Raw genomic sequence first — 19,896 nt, forward strand, 5'->3', positions numbered from 1 at the left:
ATTGTGCATGTGCTTCAAGCAAAACAGCGTATTGCAAGAGATTGAATGCAGAAGCAGGTATCAGAATGCAGTTGTCTTCTGTTAAGCCAAACATGAAAGATTCGTGAGCATTGGAAACAGTGCCATACCTCACTCTAATTCTTTTGGAAAATAGAGGTATTTTTTCATTAAAAATATGTTAACATGTCATGATTTTAGAATTATAAATAAATACATTTCTCATTTCTAATATGGTAAATATTGATAGAAAGACCTCACAAGCAAAAGCTCTTTGGAAACTTCATAATTTTTATGAATATAATTTTTAAGGTATCCTGACACCACAAAATTTGAGAAGTGCTGTTGAAGGATAGACATAGGAGTGATGCTACGGGTCACAGAATGTATTTTCAACTTTACAAGCATAGGCAAGCTATGTTCCATAGTGGTTTCACCAATTTTTATAATCACTAGCCTTGAATAAATATTTCTATTGTTTGCTACCTTGTCACTTCTTAGCATAGTCAGGTTTAAAAATTTTAGCCAATTGAATGTAATGGCATCTTATTGTGATATTAATTTCCACATGGCTCCTCATATGTTTATTGGTCACTTGGATAACTTTTTACTTGAAGGGGCTGCTTGTTTGAATCTTTAACTAACTTTTTTTATTGTGTTGTCTTTCTTTTTGATTTTTAGAAGTATTTCATATATTTTGGATATGGGTCCTTTGTCAGTTATATGTGTTTCAAATATCCTCTTCTATACTCTTAACTCTCTATGTAATTTTTGATGATGAGAGATACACTTAAGTTTTTAAAAATTGAATTAATCAATCTTTGCTTTATGTTTGATACTTTTGTTTCTTGTTTAAAAATTTTTCTCCTACCCCTAGATTATGAAGATATCCCCCTACATTATTGGTTGTGTCTTTCACAGCTAGGTCTTTAATCCTAGGTTAATTTTTATATGAAGTATGAAGTAGGATCTATCCTTTCCTTTCCCTTTTTCCTTTCCTTCTTTCTTCTTTCTTATACCAAATCATCCTAGCACCATTTAAAAACACTGTTCTCTTCCCTCTGACGTGTCATTGCACTGCTGTCCTATGTGCATGGGTCTGCTTCTGGGTCCTCATTTATGTTCCATTGTCTTGTCTGTCTGGTCCTCTGTTCTGTTTCAGTGTTTCACTTGTTTACCTGCACAAACACCGTGCCTTCTTAACCTCCAGATCATAGAACAAGTCTTTTTACTTAGCTCTTCAGTAGTGCCTTAGATATTCTTGGTCATTTGCTTTTCTACATAACTTTTGGATTCAATTTATCAAGTCAATCCACTTTCATAATTTAGTTTGTTAAAATAAAATAAAATGCTCTGACATGGTTCTCATTTGAATAGCATTGAATATATAAATCAATTTGAGAAGAATTGGCATCTTTATCACATTAAAGTCTTCTGTCCACAAGCATGAGATTGCTTTGCACAATTAGCTAGATCTTTAATGACTTGGCATACTTTTATGTTTTTCTTATGAGTCTTTCACTCTTTTGTTAGATTTTTCCCACCTTAGTATTCTTTTTAATTTTATCATAAATGGTATTGTGTTTGAACTGCTGGTGTTACATAGGAGTATAATTTTGCAGCTGGCTACCTTGCCTAAACAAATAATTTCAAGAGATTGTGTCAGTTTCTTTTTTTATTTTCCAGATATTTAATCTTCTCTATGTTTCATGATCGATGACACTTTTATTTTCTCTTCTTTAAACCAAATGCATTTTATTTTACTATTCTGGCCTTATTATACTGGCTGTAGAATAGTGAATTAAAGTGGTCACAGCAGACAATTTATGATATTCCCAGTCTGAAAATGTAAGCTTTAAATTTTACTATTAAGTTTAATGTTTCCTGCATTTATTTTATGTATCCTTTGTCATGTAAGGAAGCTCCCTTTATTCTTAATTATCTAACAAACATTTAAAAAATCATAAATGAGCCCTGGCTGGTGTGGCTCATTGGATTGAGTGCTGGCCTGTAAACCAAAGGGTCACTGGTTCAATTCCCAGTCAGGGCACATGCCTGGGTTGCAGGCCAGGTTCCCAGTACAGGGCAAGTGAGAGGCAACCACACATGGATATTTCTCTCCCTCTTTTTCTCCCTCCCTTTCCCTATCTAAAAAGTAAATAAATAAAATCTTTAAAAAATTTTTAAATAATAAATGAATGTTTAATTTTATCATATTCATGAACTACATCTAATGAGATCATATAGTTTTTTTCTCATAAACATAATATAATGAATTTCATTAATTTTCTAATGTTAAACTAAACTCTATTCCAGGGATAAATTCAGATTAGTCATACTGCGTAGGTCTTTTGTATATTCTGCATGTATATTATTCAATATCATCATATAATGTCTACATATATTTGAATCTACATCAAATACATACAATTTTAAAGTTGTGCAATAATGAAATGTTATGTATTTTATTTTGTACTTAGTAATACAACCCTACCAACTTCTTTTGAGATATAATTGACACATAACATTCTATAAGTTTAAGGTATACATTGTGTTGATTTGATATATTTACATATTACAGTATGACTGCCACTGTACCTTAGCTAATTTCTCTATTATGTCACATAAGTATAATTTCTTTGTTGTGGCGGGAACAATTAATATCTAGCTTCTTAGTGACTTTGAAGTTTATAGTGCAGTATTATTTATAATTATCATGCTGTACATTAAATATCAAGAACTTTTTATCTACTACTTGCGCCCACCAGCTCTATATTAGAAAGCATTGGATTGGCTGAAAAGTCCCTTTAGTTTTTTCCTTAAAAAAAAAAGACATGTTTTTCATTTTCATCAATAACTTTTTTGATTTGTATATTTTTATTATGTTGGCTTTCTCCTATATGGTATAATGTTGATTGTTCTCAATTACTGTGTTCATTTGATCGATATCAACTTCAACTGGTCTACCCTATCATGAAGCATCATCTAGCAAGAAATCTCCAGCACGAAACTTCACAAACCACTTTTGACACGTTTGATCAGTCACAGCACCTTCTCCGTACAGTGCACACATCTTTTTTTTTTTTTGAGTTTCAGTTGCAATTTTACCTTTCTCAAAATAATAAAGCAGAATATACCAAAAAGTTGCTTATTTTCTTCCATCTTCAATATTGAAATGGCTACACAAAAACTCACCAATTTTGATGTTTTTTTAATACTCACTGATATGACAGTCGTCACAATACAATCTTACAAAATTATTTCAAATGAAGTTAAAAACAACTAAGCACTACTAGAGCCATCTTATGAAACTAAACTAAAAACTAAAAACTAAACAAGATTTTTGGCTAACCAAATATTTCTATGATATATTGCTTTTTGTATCTTTTTGTTTCAGATATTATGAACTAAGTCCAATCTGACAACCTTAACCTTTTCTAATCCTTAGAAATGTGGTTTAGTTTTTATTATTTATATATGAAGAAACTTACTGTGTTTTATCAGTAAACTTAAATTGTAAATCCATGAGAAAGGGTGAACTGAATAGAAATTAGCACGTTGCAATGGCTATGAATTTCTTTCTTTTCCTTTTTATTGAATTTATTGGTGTGGCACTGCTTAACAAAGTGATACGTTTCAGGTGTACAGCTCTATAGTACAGCATCTGTACACTGTATTGTGTGTTCACCACCTCAAGTCAAGTCTCATTTCATCACCTTTTATCCCCCCAAACCCTCTCCTACCTCTGACACCCTTCCTCCCCTGCCAATTACCACACTGTTGTCTATGTCAAATTTTATTCTTTTTTTCCTTTTTGCTCAGTCTTCCATGCCCTGACCAAGCCCACCAAGCCCTCTCCTCCATGGAGAGCTGTCGGTCTGCGCTCCATCTATGAGTGTCTCTCTAGACAACCTTCTTTGTTAACCGAAGATTTACTCTGATTATATTTAATAAATTACTCATATACTTGCTCCTGTAACATTGAATTTTGTGCTTTTTAATTGTACTACATGATTTATATTTTTCTGCTTCCTCGTGTAAGTTTTAAGGCTATAAGCCTTGAAATGGGCCTACTTTTCATTATCATTCAATTATCATTTTCTCATTTCCATTACATTTCTTCTTCGACTCATGCTTTATTTTGTAATAGGTTTCTTCTTTTCCAAAATGTAAACAGTTTCTAGCTATATTTCTGGTATTGATTTCTGGCTTATCTTCCAGTGGAAAACATGAAGAAAACATGTGTTCCGCAGGTGGTGTAGACTGGGTGTTGTTTGTCCGGTACGTTAGTTTGCTGTTCTTTTTTCAGATCTGTCATATCTTTAGCCTGTTTGTTCTATTGATAACCTAGAGAACCTTGTGTTAAAATTTCCCACTAAAATCAGGGATTTTTCTTTTTTCTCTGTATTTGTGAGAACATACTTACTTCTTGGTCTTTTCACACCTTTGTGCAGTGGTTTCACTGGGATGGCGTTTTGAGAAAGGCGACAAAGCCTTGACATAGTACAATCTTTTGACCTGCTCGGTTTCCACAATTCTGGGGACAGAAGCGACTCTGGTTACATCTACATTATCTACTATCTAGAGTTTGAGCGAGCCACGTTAGATGAAAAGATCCATGGGTATTTTGAGGTACCCCGCTGGGGCCTTTGGTCTCCACCTCTGCTGTGCAGGCAGTTGGTTTGCCTTATGTAGCTGGGGATGTTTTCCTTCCAGTCCCCATAAATGTATTGGTTAGCAGTATAGCTCTGCCTAAGCACGGGATAACTGATTCCTCACCAGGTTTTGGTGATACAGTGACTTAGTTCTATCCCAGTGATTGTAACCAGCCTGTCAACAGTTTGTGTTTCTAGATTCAGGGACCTCTGGTTGAGGTCTGTGTCAACAGCTTTACAGGGTGAAGGAGGTGAGCGCCCAGAGACAGGTCATTCTTTAGAATGCAAGGATTGTTTTTATTTAACTTATGAGGTTTCTCTCTCTTTTATCTTCAGTTATTTGAAGGACTGAAGGCATTTCGAGGAGTAGATAATAAAATTCGACTCTTTCGGCCAAACCTCAACATGGATAGAATGCACCGATCTGCTCTGAGAGCAACTCTGCCGGTACGTAAATTCAGGGATTTCTTTTGTGTTTCTCTTGATGTGATGGTTCACTGTGAGTCTACCACCAAAGAAATCATTCCAGAATACTTTGAACACTGGAGTTATGTCTGTCTTACTTTGTAATTAGTGAGGAAAACATATGAAGAAGGAACCAATACCAATGGAAATTCCACGATCTATTTCTTTAAATGTCTGTGGGGAATTAATGTGTATGTAGGAGATAGAAGGATAAGAAATAAAAACATGCTTCAAACTAAAATAGATACAATTTAAAGACTGTGTGAAATTGTAACACTGAAAATGGAAAACATGGTGTGCAACACAGGTATTTTGGGGATATTTTGCCTAATTGCTTTAGACACTAGCAAGTGAACAGTTATTTAATTATAATCTTGACATTTTACCCAAGTTTTATTTTTAAAAAGTGTGAAAATGGTTTCTCATGGCCACTGGATCCTGGCTATGACGTTGTTGTGGAGTGGAATTCATTATAAGGTGGGTTAGATTCCAGTGCTAAGATTACATGTATGTGGAGGTGAAGTGGATTACTTCCATCCCTGAAGGAGTGACCAGGCCACCTTTCTGAAAGGAGAGTCTTTTCCCTCTTTTCCACATTCTGAGTACCTAGCCTTCAGGAACCTAGCCCAAGCTGTGCACTAAAGACACTGAACTCAAGTAACTGCTCCCTATTAGCCAGGCTCTTCCTTCTCCCTGTTTTTGTAACCCATGCTTCGCCCACCTCCTTCAGAGGCCGTATAGTAGGATAGGGGAAGGGAAATTAAGGTAGGTTCTCTGCACTTGGTCCTAGTTTCCTTACTCTACCATTACAGGTGTGTCACTGGGGAAAAATTAAAGTGGGGGCAGAAGGAAAAGGAAGTAACGTTTGGATATCGAGTCTGCTACAAACTGTGTCATGTAGTTTTACATTCTGTATGTCTTTAATCACAGCAGTAAGCAATTGTCAAGAAAGTATGTATTATAAATTTGGTAACAGCTTTGTTCAGAGAGGAGCACTCAAGCCCTGAGAGGTTAAATGACTTGTCTAAAGTCACACAGAATGAATGGTAAGAAAGTGTATGCAAGTTTTAAAATTCTTAATCAGGTTCTCTTTCCACTAAATCTTATTTCTAGACAGCAGTGCCAGAGACCCAAGCAGGTGAAGCAGGGTGAGGATATGTCCTATATGATTGGCCACCCCAGTTTCTGTAATATTCCCACACTGTGGTTACTGTTAGAATAAAAAGCTAAATCCTGGGGTCATGGGCTCTATTCAGATGCCTGTTTCTGACTTACTTCTCTGCTGGGTAGCCCATCATGAGTCTGAAAGCATGTTTCTCTTTCCTGCCAAGTGAGTAGAAACTACTTTTTTGACAAATTGTCACCATTTAGCCTATGAAAATCATCTCCTCCTTAGAAATACACTGCACTTAGCTTTTGCCCTTTTTAAAAAACTGGGTAATATGTCTTTTTCTTACTAATTTTTAGGATATGATAACATATTCCAGTACAATCCTTTGTTGGTTATGTTACAAATAACTTCACTTAGTTTACTGCTTCTTACATCTTCTGATGAACAGAAGTGCTTAAATTTTAAGTGGTCAAATTTTATCCATTTTTTCTTTATGAGATGTGCTTTATACATCTTATTTAAGAATTATTTTCTACCTTAAGGTGACAGTGATAGTGGTTTGTTTTTTAAGATAAAAGTCTTATGTTTTACACACTTAAGTGTATGATCCAACTGTAGCTGATATTTGGATGCGGTAAGAGGTAGAGATCCAACTTTATATTTTCCACATGTGGATAATCTATTGTCCCTTTATAATTTCAGGGGGAAAATATAACAGAAAGAATTTCTTGTTTGGTTTTATTACCTTTTTAACAGTCTAAAGCTCTCATGAGGATGATTTCCTATGCTCCAAATGAAGAAAATTTCATTATATATTATGCTTTTTATTTCTTTAGGGATTTGACAAAGAAGAGCTTATGGAGTGTATTCAACAGCTTGTGAAATTGGATCAAGAATGGGTCCCATACTCAACATCTGCTAGTCTGTATATTCGTCCCACATTAATTGGAACTGAGGTACCAACGGACTCCCAGTTTTGGGATACTTTGATGGGGATGTTATTATTGTGTATTCTGGTGTGAAACTTGTAGTGTGCAGTGTGAACTAGCCCCCAATATCATCATTAATGACTCCTTTCTTCTGATCATCAAGCCCAGGTGTCAAAAAACATTTTCTGTAAAGTGCCGGAGAGTAAATATTTTAGGCTCTGCAGGCCATCTGGTTTCTGTCATGGCTACTGAGCTCTCTGCCGTTACAGCCCAGAAACAGCCACGGAGCTGAAGGTGAATGAGTTAAAGGAATGAGCAGGAAGTGAGGCAGTTCGCCTTCCTCTAATCGAGACTAACCGTTATTTCCTCAGTTTACCAGTCTAGTCTCTCCGGTCCCTCTGGTCCTTCTTCGGGTCTAGCAGTGGTAATGGTTTTGAAATTTGGAGGAGGGAGAGCTACTTCTTTTTATTTTCATAAAAATAAAAAGAAGACTTCCTGAAGCCTTGGGATTACTTGATAAGGAGTAGGAATGAAGGGCCCTCTTCCCCCATAACCAGTGAGTAGGGATTGCTAATAAAAACAGTATGCTCCCAACTTAAAGGACACATGGTCAAAAGCTAGGGGGAGGGTGGTAATGGGAGGGAAGTGGGGAGGGTGGGAGGGAGGGCTGGATTGGGAGTAAAAAGGAGAAAACTGTGTTTAACAATGATTAAAATTAAATAAAAAAAAATAGTATGCTCCCAGTGGGTGGGAATTTGAAAAACAATTTTTATAAAGTTCATATTATTAAGCAAAATACTAAACATTAATATGTGAGCCTCTTGTAAAACATCTAAATTAAAAGGCACAATCATTTATATTACTAAAATATTTCTCAAATTAAAAAAGAATTTCAGAATTCATTTTAATTAACGTTTTTGGAAGTATTTATTTGTACATAGTTAAAAACTTTAAGAGAAACTGAAAGCTTGAGTGCTTCAAACTACTGTGAATTGCAAATTAAGATAAAATCTAAACTCATAATATTTAAATAGAGAATATCTACACATAAATTTTTTCTTTACCAGAGAAGAAGCCAAAATTATATGACTGTCAAGTTCAATACTGGATATCTAATAATCCTACATCTAAAAAAGCCAAGGTTTGCTGATTTCCACATCTATTTTATCCAACTTCACCCTATTTAATAACTCTGGGCAGATACACCCACATGCATGCCTGTGGGCTTTTTATTTCCTCAGTGTTTCTGATAAGTGAACAGGTGCTCTGATCACAGTCAATAGCAAGATACGCACAACCACGACCTCTGAAATTCCTTTGGTTGTTGCTTCTAGCCTTGTACTTATCCACTCAGTCCCAGTTCATGACTCTCTGCATTCGAGAAGTGGTGGAGTGAGGCGGGACTAAATAACATCAGGGCTGAGAGTAAGTGTCATTAGGAAGGTTGAGTCTGATGGTAGAGCCAACCCTCCAGGCGGTCTGGAGTCAGCTCACCCAGCCCTTTGACCAGGTCCCAGGCTGTCGACACACATCTGTGAGCTACCAGTAGATCTGACTTCACTGCACTCAAAAGACACACTGACCTTGCCTCATGTGGAAGGTGATTAATTCTTCATATTCACTTAACTCATACTTCCATATTGGAGTGCCCCTAAATACATTTCTGGAGTTGAGCTCAATGAGAGAACTGACCTGCTTTGGTTAATACCAGCCTCCGGTGCACAGAATGCAATTTGAATAATGCATAAACATTTTAAGTCACTTCATATAGGCAATTTCCCCATTCATGACTTGATTGGAAGTCTTTCAGTATGAAATTTTCATTAGAGCTCGCATTTAAAAATCTTGCTGCCAAAGATCAAAATCTCTTTGATTTGTGTTTCATTCCACAGGGAGCTTAAGGGCATATACATTTTATAGATATGTCTTTTCTTTTCCTTTTATCACCTTGCGAAATCATGACGTTACACTTATAGTTTAACCAATAATCATAGGAGTTCCTTAAAAAGAATTTCCTTTATACACTGCATTTGTTTATTTATGCTTATATATCTTATCTTTTCTCTCACAATTAGCTTCCTTAAAGGAAAGAAGCTGAATAGATTTGAAAACTAGGTGTTACAGCAACAATTTGTAATCGTTAACTTGGGTTTGCCCACTTTTAATGTGTGCTTCTGCATCCTTATTTGAGATATTTTTATATATTCATTCTACTGTTTACAAACTATTAAATTCTCATTTGCATAACTCTGTGAGCCTGTTTCATATTAACAGCCCCATTTTAGTAGCTGCAAACCTTGAGTCTGTTTTTAGAGATCCAGCTTATTTGCATTGATTATAGCATATGATAATCAGCTTGTTATTATCAGGCCACTCCTACCAATGGACACCTTCGTGAGGCTGTTCTTGTCCATTTGAACTTTTTCACAGAGGGCGATTGTTATTACCTTTATTTTTACTTTTTGGAGTAATGGTGTACCTGGTTATTAATTACACCTCTCAGTTCATGGCACTTGCTATCGTGGGTTGTATGGGTCCCTCTGTTTGTTTGTATTTTCCCTTTAGTCTTTATTTTCCATCCTTCCCCCGTTGGAAACCGTTCTCATGTATCGTGTGAATATTCTTTGGTTTGTATGTGTTTTTAAGTATCTTTTATTCCTTTGTAAGTCTGTAGTTTTAATTTGCATAAAGGATTATAGATCTCATTGTGTTTCTTAACATTTTCCCTTAGCCCTGCTGTTCATTTCTCTCCAGGTTACTCTGTATTTTCAGTCTGTCACTTCTGACTGCTGCACAGTTCCCCACAATGGACATCTGTCTACCACACTTTGCCCCAGGTCCTTTACTGGGATTCCATTTTTGCTGGTACTTCTCGTAATACTGCAATGAGCAGTTTGAAAATGTATAGCCAGGGAATTAGTGAAAGAGTCACTGTTTCCCAGGAAGATGCCCATGGTCCCTCTTACTGTTTCCATCCCTAGAAAGCCCTGTTTCTTGCCAGGAAAGTTCCACTTCTCTTTGATGAAATAGCCATTTGGTTTGTCGGCTTCAGCATCACTGGTATTATGAAGCTCTCCTTAGTGTCAGTGTGCTCTGTGCTTTCCATGCACTAACCGACAACAGCCCTGTGAGTAGGTGCTACTGGCATCCTTTTAGAGATGAGGACACTGAGGCCCAAAGAGGTGAAATAAGAACCCCCAGGCTCTTAACCTGTTTGCTTCAGCATCTTTATGTGTTAGCCACTGTGCTAGGTCTAGGGATACAGTGCTGAGCAGAAGCCTTTTTCCTGCTCCCAGTCTGTGGGAATTCCTTTGTTAGATAAATGTATTGAATGTGTAAATAGTTTTCCAGTCTGGGGCTTGTTTTTTGTGTCTCTTCACTCTCTGATTAGTAGTTAATTTTAGTGTAATTAGTTTTTTCTATGTTTTGTGATTTTTATGTATTAAAGAAATTTTTCCTTACTCCAAGGTCATCTTTGTTTTGTATTTTAGAGTTTTGCTTTCTCCAATTAAATGAAACCCATTTGGAAGTGAACTTTGTGTGAAGTATTTAACTTTATTTCTCTCCATATGATTACCAAGTTCTTCCATCACTGTTTATTGAATGGTCCAACCTTTCTTCCCTGCTTTATGGGGCCAGCTGTTGGTTGATCTGTTACATTTCCCTAGATGAACACTGTTTCTGGATCCCTGTCTGATCTTGTTCTCATTCTCTCTCTCTGTCTCTCATGTCCTTTTTTTCAGAAAACATAAATGGTAGCAATACTGTGCACCATTTGTATCATTGTCTTTGCATTTACAATTTGCGTAAAGATCCCTCTGTGTAGTATACTTGAATATACTTCTTGTTTTTCCATTTTCCTAGCTGTAAGGTATTCATACCATCATACATATATACCATGCTTAATTGATTACAAGATGCCATAAATTATAAGATACACCATTACTTCGTGCACTGAAATAGAAAAACATTGCCAGTCAACACTATGATAGCATTTTCCCAATACTCCTGAGTGATTCATGATTATTGGTCATACCAGGCTTTTTTTTTTTAATGCATATTTTCTGAGGACATCTGGAATTTCTCCTGCCATCAGTTGCACTTCTGGGCTTGTGATATGCGTTTTTCTTTTTCTGTGTATCTTAATAATAAAAGCTAACACTGCTTTATCTTTCTGTGCATTTGTTCCTGTCACAGGTCCCATTAGAAGACATGGTTGTTGCTTTGCAAGAAAATATTAAATTGCATTTGTTTAATGTTATTATACATATTTGTTCCACTAATATCAAATACATGTCCTACTCCTGTTTTTGTGCCTTTCTATGCAATAACTTTCTTTTTAGTTACTGTATGATTTAGCTAAATCATACCATAACTTTTAGAAGACATTTCCAATGGCAGACTTGACATGTATAGCATTACCAATGCCCACGACACATTGGAGTTCCCATGAGTGTGAACGGCTAATTCCAAGCCTGCCAACGTCAGCCTTGCCATGACTGTTATTTAGCAATAGCAATTGTAAAATTCTGAGTTCACATTTCAGACATGCTAAGTGTGAAAAAAAATGGACATTTTAGAATTTGTGAAATGCGGTAGCATAATTTATATAGTGAGTGCCCTGTTGATCAGCCATAATGTTGACATAACAAACATTAGAATCACTATTTGAAAACTGACTAAAGCAGAAGAATTACATTTGGGAATCTTAAAAATCCAGGCTTTTTTAAAGGAACATATGCTGCAGACATATCCCCTAGTACACGGAAAGACATACATTTAAGGACATCTATTGCAGCTCACACAGTTTGCTGATAAACAGTGTGAGTGTGAGAGGAGACGTGTCAAGTTTTCCTTTGAGCCAAAGCAACTGACTAGCAACCATTTGTTGTGATGAAGAAGAGTGAGGGGGGAGGGTTTTTTTTTGTTGTTATTTATTTGTTGAAGTGGTGATGGATGGAATCAAGAGTTTAGTTTTGGATGTGGTCATTTAAATTAGTGATGTCAAGTAGGTAGGTAGATTTACAAGGGTGAAATTCCAGATTGAGTTTGGAATTTAAGTGACAACATTGTAATGTTTAACATAAAATGCTTTTAAAGCCAAGGGCCTGGGTGAAGTAGTCAAGAGAAGAACTGTAGATAATGATGAAATGAGGGCAGGAACTAAGCCCTGGGGCAGGCTAGCATTTGGAAGAAAGGAAAATGAATCAGCCAAGCGTATGGGAAGTAGCAGCCTGGAAGGTAGAAAGTAAAGCAAGGGGAGGACTTGGTGTACTAGAAGCCAAGTGAAGAGAACAAGGGAGCAATGAGCAACTCTGGCAAATCCTGCCCAAAGGACCAGCGAGGTGAGGACTGAGAACTGACTGTTGGATCTGGCAACATGGAGTCCTCGGTGGGCCTGATAAGCATATCTCAGTGGGGTGGTGGGGTCGAAAGCTTGAGTGTCATGGATTCAGGACAGAATGAGAGGAGGGGAGGTTATGATGGTGAGCATGCACTAATCTCATGAGGAATTCTGCTATACGGGGAGCAGAGAGCTGAACAGGTAGTTGCCTGGAGTGGGACATGTGGTAAAGGGAGTGTGTTTGTTTTAGATGGCAGATATTTTGACATATTTTCAAGCTAATGGAAATGATTGAAATGAAGGGGAAAACTGATTGTTAAAACATTCAAAAGATTTTTCAAACTCTACTCCTCTCATGGTTCTACTTCTGAGGGTGATGGCACAGGCAGGTTGTATGTGTGACTAGATGAGGGTCATCTCATTGCCCCACCCCACTCTGGTTTGCAGTTTCCCTGACACATGGTTACCCCATTGACATCACTGTCTTCTTGAAGGCTCTTTCCTTGAGTATAACATCCTTTCCCCTTTATCAGCCCACTTAGGACCCTCTTCCTCACTTGGTCACCTGGGGTGAGACTTGCCTATTGATTGCAATTGTCATTTCCCTGTGTTGGTCTTATTTGTCTCTCTGTTTCAGGTTCAGCACCATGCTTGACCCAGTCCACATGACCAAACTGGGTGGAATCACAGAGTCAGTTGTAGTGGGGAGACTAGCTCAGTAAGGAGATGCTGGTTTTGAAGCCAGCCTTGGTACAAGGAAAACCCTCCTGTAGCATTTTCCTACCATCTGGAGAAGGGGCTGGCAAACTTTGTCTGTGAAGGGGTAGGTAGCCAGTCAACTCTGAACTCTGCCTTTGCAGTGCACACGCAGAATCAGGAACAGGCAACGTGTGAATGAACGCATGTGTTCCAATACAACTTTTTAAAACATGGGCAACAGGCCGAAGTTTGCTGGCCTCCTGATCTAGAGCCATTTCAGCATAGAAATGAAGCATGGCTTTTCTAAGAGAGATTCATTTGGGCTCTTCCTGAGCACTTCCCCATCAATTATTCTTGATTACTTGTTTCCTCACCCAGGCTAAAATTTCTATTGATTTCAACCTGTATTTCCCAGGTCATCAATATAACAATTCTTGTCTTTTCCCTAAATACCTGTTCTCCACAGTTCCTACAGTTCTGTGGTCACATCTGCAATCATCTTAATGCTCTGTGCAGTGGTATACATGGAATTTGTTTACCATTATTATCATCAATTATTATTTATAAAAGCAAAAAGTAACTATTGCTATGAGTTAAGTGCTTGGAAAAGATGAAGAAGATCAGGCCCTGGATGCTTTCCACAGAAAAGTATTTAATTTAATCCTTAGACTAACTCTGTGATCAGTCATCACTGCCTCTACATAATATTAGATAAGAAGGTTAAGCATTCTTTTTGTCTATTTCACTTTATCTTAAGTTTTCTTTTAACTATGTTTTTTTATAAATTTTAAAATCATCCTTACTTAAAAACTAAAAAAGAGTTGAATGTTCTGTTAAATTTGCACTATCTTTCTTTTTGAACAGACTGAGAAATAAACTCAGCCCTATCCCTTCCCCATCTTGCAGCAAGCCTCAGAAAAGCCTGGACGTTAGCTTCCCCCATGATACTCTTTCAATGTCTACATAGTGTCTGTTAGTCTAGAGGTGGCACTAAAGGAAATCAGGCAAGAGACAAAGGAACATTGTCTCTCTGGTGTCAATGCAACATAGTAGGTTTTGCATGAGATTAAAAAAAATCAAAATAATTTAATTGTGGTAAGTAATCATCTAGGTTTTCACAGCCCTTTTCTATAAACAATGTCTTATTAAAATGGACAGTCATTTGGAAAATATTTCGTTAACCTGGTTAAACAATGTACGATACTGAGTAGAGAGGACAGATAGGGTCTTGCACTGCTTGAAGTGAATAGATTAGCAACAGGCAGAAAATAAAATAAAACAGTTGTAAGGGTGATAGGCATTTTATCTAAACCCAAGGAAGTGCAGGATGCTATAATAGCACCTAGCACAAACACTTAACCTTGTCTAGGTCTAATTTCCTGAAATAACATTTAAATTGAGATGGAAGTGTTTGTATTACTTAGGAGAGAGAGGGGATGTCTTAGTCTGCTCTGGTTGCCAAAACAAAACACCACAGACTGGGTGTTTCAAACACCAGAATTTATTTTGTCACAGTTCTGGAGGCTGGAAATCCAAGATCAAAGGGCCAACAGGGAGAGTGTCTGGTGAGGCCTCCCAGATACTAGATATCCACCTTCTCTCTGTGTCCTTAAGGGCCTTCTGTGTTGTGGGAGAAGGAAAGGGGGTGGAGCAGGGGCTGAGACTCATCTTCCTGTGTGTCTTTTTAGAGAGATACCAGCCCCAAGGATTAGGGCTCCACCCTTCTGACCTCATTTAGCCTTAACAATGTCCTTAAAGGCCTTATCTCCTAAAACAGTAGGTTGGTGGTCAGAGTGTCAACACATAAATTCGGGGTGCAGACACATTTCAGCCCCAAAGCGGGTGGGGATGGAAGGAGAGTATTCCAGGGGGAGGGGTTAAGACAGGAAAACATGGAGAGGTAGGAAGGTGAGGAGGAATTCAAAGGGAAAAGACCCCCCTGTGGTTTGAGCAGGAGATGCTGTGTGTGTGCTATGGGGAAGGCCGAGGGTGCTGGGAAGCATGCCCTGGTTTGAACTCTCTTCAGGTTAGGAAATCTTAGGTACTCTACTGAATTTGTTTTTCTTTAATAGTGATATTGTAAAAAGAGCTCTGAATTAAGGGGAGAAGATCTGGAGCTTAATAACTGTGAAAATTTGGGCAAATCATTTGTTTTGAGCCTCAGTTTCTCCAACTTAAAGGTAGCATACAATAATCCTTCACTCCTGGATTGTTGGATGATGTGAAATGATATCCATGAGCCCACAACTGTATAGCTCAGTGGGTTGGGCATTGTCCTTGCACACCAAAAAGTCATTGGTTTGATTCCCGGTCAGGGTACATGCCTGGGTTGAAGGCCAGGTCCCTAGTTGGAAGCATATGAGAGGCAACCAATCGAAGTTTCTCTCCCTTCTCCTCTCTCTAAAAATAAATATTTTTTTTTTAAAAAGAAATGATGATTGTGAAATGTCTTAAAAACAAAAAAGCACTGTATAATTATTGAGGATTTTTTTTCTTTTATCTTTCATCAAAAGAATTGGATTTTCCCACAAAAACACTGCATGGGTTTGTTATCTGTTCCTTTTGTGATGCACGGCCAAGCCTGTGCAAGGACCCTCAGTCCAATATCCTTTACCATTTTCTAGTCGAATCTTTTTATTTATTTTTACTTTTATTTTGTTAATTTAAAAAAATAATGTTTTTTATTCTTTTTAATTTTTTATTGTATTTTTTCCATTACCATTTAGTCCCCTAATAACCTCCTCCCCACCACAATCACCACACTGTTGTCCATGTCCATGAGTTCTTTTTCCTTTTTGTTCAACCCCTCCACCCCCTAACCTTCCTCTCCTTAGCTGTCATCCTGCTCTGTGTATGAGTCTGGCTCTGTTTTCCTTGTTACTTCAGTTTGTTGATTAAATTCCACATGTAAATGAAATCATATGATATTTGTCTTTCTCTGACTGGCTTACTTCACTTAGTATAATGTTCTCCAGGTTCATCCATACTGTTGCAAAGGGTGAAATTTTTTTTATGGCCAAGTAGTATTCCATTGTGTAAGTGGAATGCCCCATAGTCTTTTGAAAATATTTTTAATTTATTGATTTTTTTGTGTTTTTTTGTTGTTGTTCAGTTACAGTTCCCTCCCTATTACTCTCCCCTGCCCTACTCATCCCCACCTTCCATCCTCAATCCTACCCCCACCCCCACCCTGTTGTCTTTGTCCATGGGTCCTTTATACATGTCTTGAGGACCTTTACCCTTCTTTCCCCTATTACCTAGCTCCTCACCCTTCTGGTTACTATTAGTTTGTTCTTTATTTCCATGCCTCTGGTTATATTTAGCTCCCTTGTTTGTTTTGTTGATTAGGTTCCACTTATAGGTGAGATCATATGGTATTTGTCTTCCACCACCTGGCTTATTTCACTTAGCATAATGCTTTCCAGTTCCATCCATGCTGTCTTGAAGGGTAGGAGCTCCTTCTTTCTGCTGTGTAGTATTCCATTGTGTAAATGTACCGTAGTTTTTTAATCCACTCATTTGCTGATGGGCACTTAAGCTGTTTCCAGCACTTGGCTATTGTAAATTGTGCTGCTGTGAACATTGGGGTGCATAGATTCATTTGAACTGGTGTTTCAGGATTCCTAGCATATAATCCCAGCAGTGGAATTGCTGGGTCAAAAGGCAGTTCCATTTTTAGGTTTTTGAGGAAATTTCATACTGTTTTCCACAGTAGCTGTACCAGTCTGCATTCCCCCACCAACAGTCTACTAGGTGTCCCTTTTCTCCACAACCTCGCCAGCACTTGTTGTTTGTTGATTTGTCCATGATGGCCATTCTGACCTGTGTGAAGGTGTATCACAATGTGGCTTTAATTTGCATCTCTCTGATGGCTAGTGATGCTGAACATCGTTTCCTATGTTTCTGGGCCCTCTGTATGTCCTCCCTGGAGAAGTGTCTGTTCAGGTCCTGTGCCCATTTTTTAATTGGATTGTTTGTCTTCCTGGAGTGGAATCTTGTGAGTTTTTATATATTTTAGAGATCAAACCCTTGTCCAAGGTATCATTGGCAAATATACTTTCCTGCACGGTTGGTTTCCTTTTCATTTTGCTGATGTTTTCTTTAGCCATCTAGAAGCTTTTTATTTTGATGAGATCCCATTTGTTTATTCTTTCCTATATGTCCCTTGCTCTAGGGAACCTATCAGTGACAATATTGCTGCATGGAATATCTGAGATTTTCCTGCCTATATTCTACTCTAGGACGTTTATGTTTTTGTGACTTATATTTAAGTCTTTTATTAACTTGAGTTTATTTTTGTGTGTGGTATAAGTTGGTGGTCGAGTTTCAGCTTTTAGTAGGTAGTTGTCCAGATCTCCCAACACCATTTGTTGAAGAGGCTGTTTTTACTTTATTTTATGCATGTGCCTCCTTTGTCGAATATTAATTAACCAGAGAGGCTTGGGTTTATTTCTGGGCTCTCTGTTCTGCTCCATTGATCTATGTGTCTGTTCTTATGCCAGGACCAGACTGTTTTGATTACAGTGGCCTTATAATATAGTTTGATGTCAGGTAGTGTGATCCTCCTATTTTGTTCTTCTTTCTCAAAACTGTTACAGCTATTCAAGGTCTTTTATGATTCCATAAAATTTTTTGAAATGTTTGTTCTATATCTATGAAGTATGTCATTGGTATTTTAATACAGATTGCATTGAATCTATAAATTGCTTTGGGTAGTATGGACATTTTGATGCTGTTAATTCTTTCATTCCATGAACACGGTATATGCTTCCATTTATTTGTGTCTTCCTTAATTTTTTCCTTCAGTATTGTGTAGTTTTATGAGTGCAAGTCTTTTACCTCCTTGGTTAGGGTTATTCCTAGGTACTTTATTTTTCTTGTTGCTATAGCAAATGGAATTTTTTTTCCTGATTTCTGTTGTTGGTATTTTGTTGTTGGTGTACAAAAATGCCTTTGATTTCTGAATATTGACTTTGTATCCCACTGCTTTGCCACATTCACTTATTAGGTTGAGTAGTTTTTTGGTGGTGTCTATAGAGTTTTCTATGTGTACTATCCTGTCACCTGCAAACAATGACAGTTTTACTTACTCTTTTCCAATTTGGATGCCTTTTATTTCTTTTCCTTATCTGATTGCTGTGACCAAGACTTCCAGTACTATGTTGAATATGAGTGGTGAAAGTGGACATCCTTGTCTTGTTCCTGATCTTAGTGGGAAAGCTCTAAGTTTTTCCCATTGAGTATTATGTTGGCTGTAGTTCTCTCATATATGGCCTATTATGTTGAGAAATTCTCCCTCTATTCCCACTTTGCTGAGTATTTTTATCATAAATGGGTGTTGTACCTTATCAAATGTTTTCCCACATTTATTGATATGATCATGTGATTTTTGTCTTTGCTTTTGTTTATGTGAAGTATTAAATTTATTGATTGTGAATATTGTACCATTCTTGCATCCCTGAGATGAATTCCACTTGATAATGGTGTATGATCTTTTTAATGTATTGCTGGATGCAGTTTAATGTGTTACTGGAAGAGGATTTTAGCATTTATGTTCATCAGCAATATTGGCCTGTAGTTTTCTTTCTTTGTTGTGTCTTTATCTAGTATGGGGATTAGGATGATGCTGGCCTCATAAAAATAGTTTGGGAGTCTTCCCTCTTCCTGAATTTTTTTGGAGTAGTCTGAGAAGGATAAGGTTTAGCTCTTCCTTAAACATTTTGTAAAATTCTTCTGTGAAACCATCCAGTCCAGGGCTTTTGTGTGCCGGGGGTTTTTAATTACTGCCTCAATTTCACTGATTATTATCATCTGTTCAGGCTTTCTGCTACTTCTTGATTCAGTTTGAACATTATATTTTTTCTAGAAATTTGTCCATTTCAACCAGGTTTTCAAATTTCTTTGCTTATAGTTGTTCATAGTAATTTCTTACAATCCTTTGTATTTCTATGGCATCAGCTGTAATTTCTCCTCTTTCATTTCTGATTTTATTTATTTGATTCCTATTCCTTTTTTTCTTGATGAGTCTGGTTAGAGGCTTATCGTGGGTCTTGTTTTCTTAGCCATTCAGCTACCCTTTGTCTTTTGGTTGGAGCATTTAAGCCATTTACATTTAAGGTGATTATTGATAGATCCACATTTAGTGCCATTTTATTGTTAGACTATTTCCCTATTTGTTTCCTTCTCTTTTTCTTTTTCTTCTTAAAGCAAGACTTTAACATTTGTTGCACTATGGGTTTGGTGTCACCAAACTCCTTTAGCTTTTTCTTATCTGTGAAGCTGGTTATTTGTACTTTGATTTTAAATGTTAGCCTTGCTGGTAATGTAGCCTTGGTTGTAGGTTCTTGCTTTTCATCATTACACACTAATCCCTTCTGGACTAAAATGTTTATGTTGAAAAATCAGATGGTAGTTTAATCAGTGCTCCCTTGTATGTAACTACCTGCTTTTCTCTTGTGGCTTTTAGGATTCTCTCCATGTCTTTAAGCCTTGCTATTTTAATTATGATATGCCTTGGTGTAGGCCTCTTTGGGACCAACAGTTTTGGGACTCTCTGAGCTTTCTGGGCTTGTGCGTCTTTTTCCATTAGCAGATTAGGGAAGTTTTTGGTCATTATTTCTTCAAATAGGTTCTCTACCCTTGCTTGCCCTCTTCTCCCTTTGGCATTCCCATGATGCAGATGTTGTTACACTTCAT

At 37.2% G+C, this 19,896-nt stretch overlaps 1 protein-coding gene across 6 annotated transcripts in view; it reads left to right on the plus strand.

Moving 5' to 3' along the window:
- The window catches only part of BCAT1 (branched chain amino acid transaminase 1), a 101,314-nt gene that overhangs the window by 47,856 nt on the left and 33,562 nt on the right, over nt 1–19,896 (plus strand). For all 6 annotated transcript variants that reach the window (XM_045830147.1, XM_045830144.1, XM_045830148.1 and 3 more), the window contains 2 exons: nt 4,989–5,099; nt 7,065–7,184. In XM_045830147.1, the coding sequence (XP_045686103.1) occupies nt 4,989–5,099; nt 7,065–7,184 (231 nt within the window). The remainder of the gene's footprint in view (nt 1–4,988; nt 5,100–7,064; nt 7,185–19,896) is intronic.

This window comes from Phyllostomus hastatus, unplaced genomic scaffold (assembly GCF_019186645.2).
Source record: "Phyllostomus hastatus isolate PE091 unplaced genomic scaffold, TTU_PhHast_1.1 phas_scaffold_93, whole genome shotgun sequence".
Classification (NCBI taxonomy): Eukaryota; Metazoa; Chordata; class Mammalia; order Chiroptera; family Phyllostomidae; genus Phyllostomus; species Phyllostomus hastatus.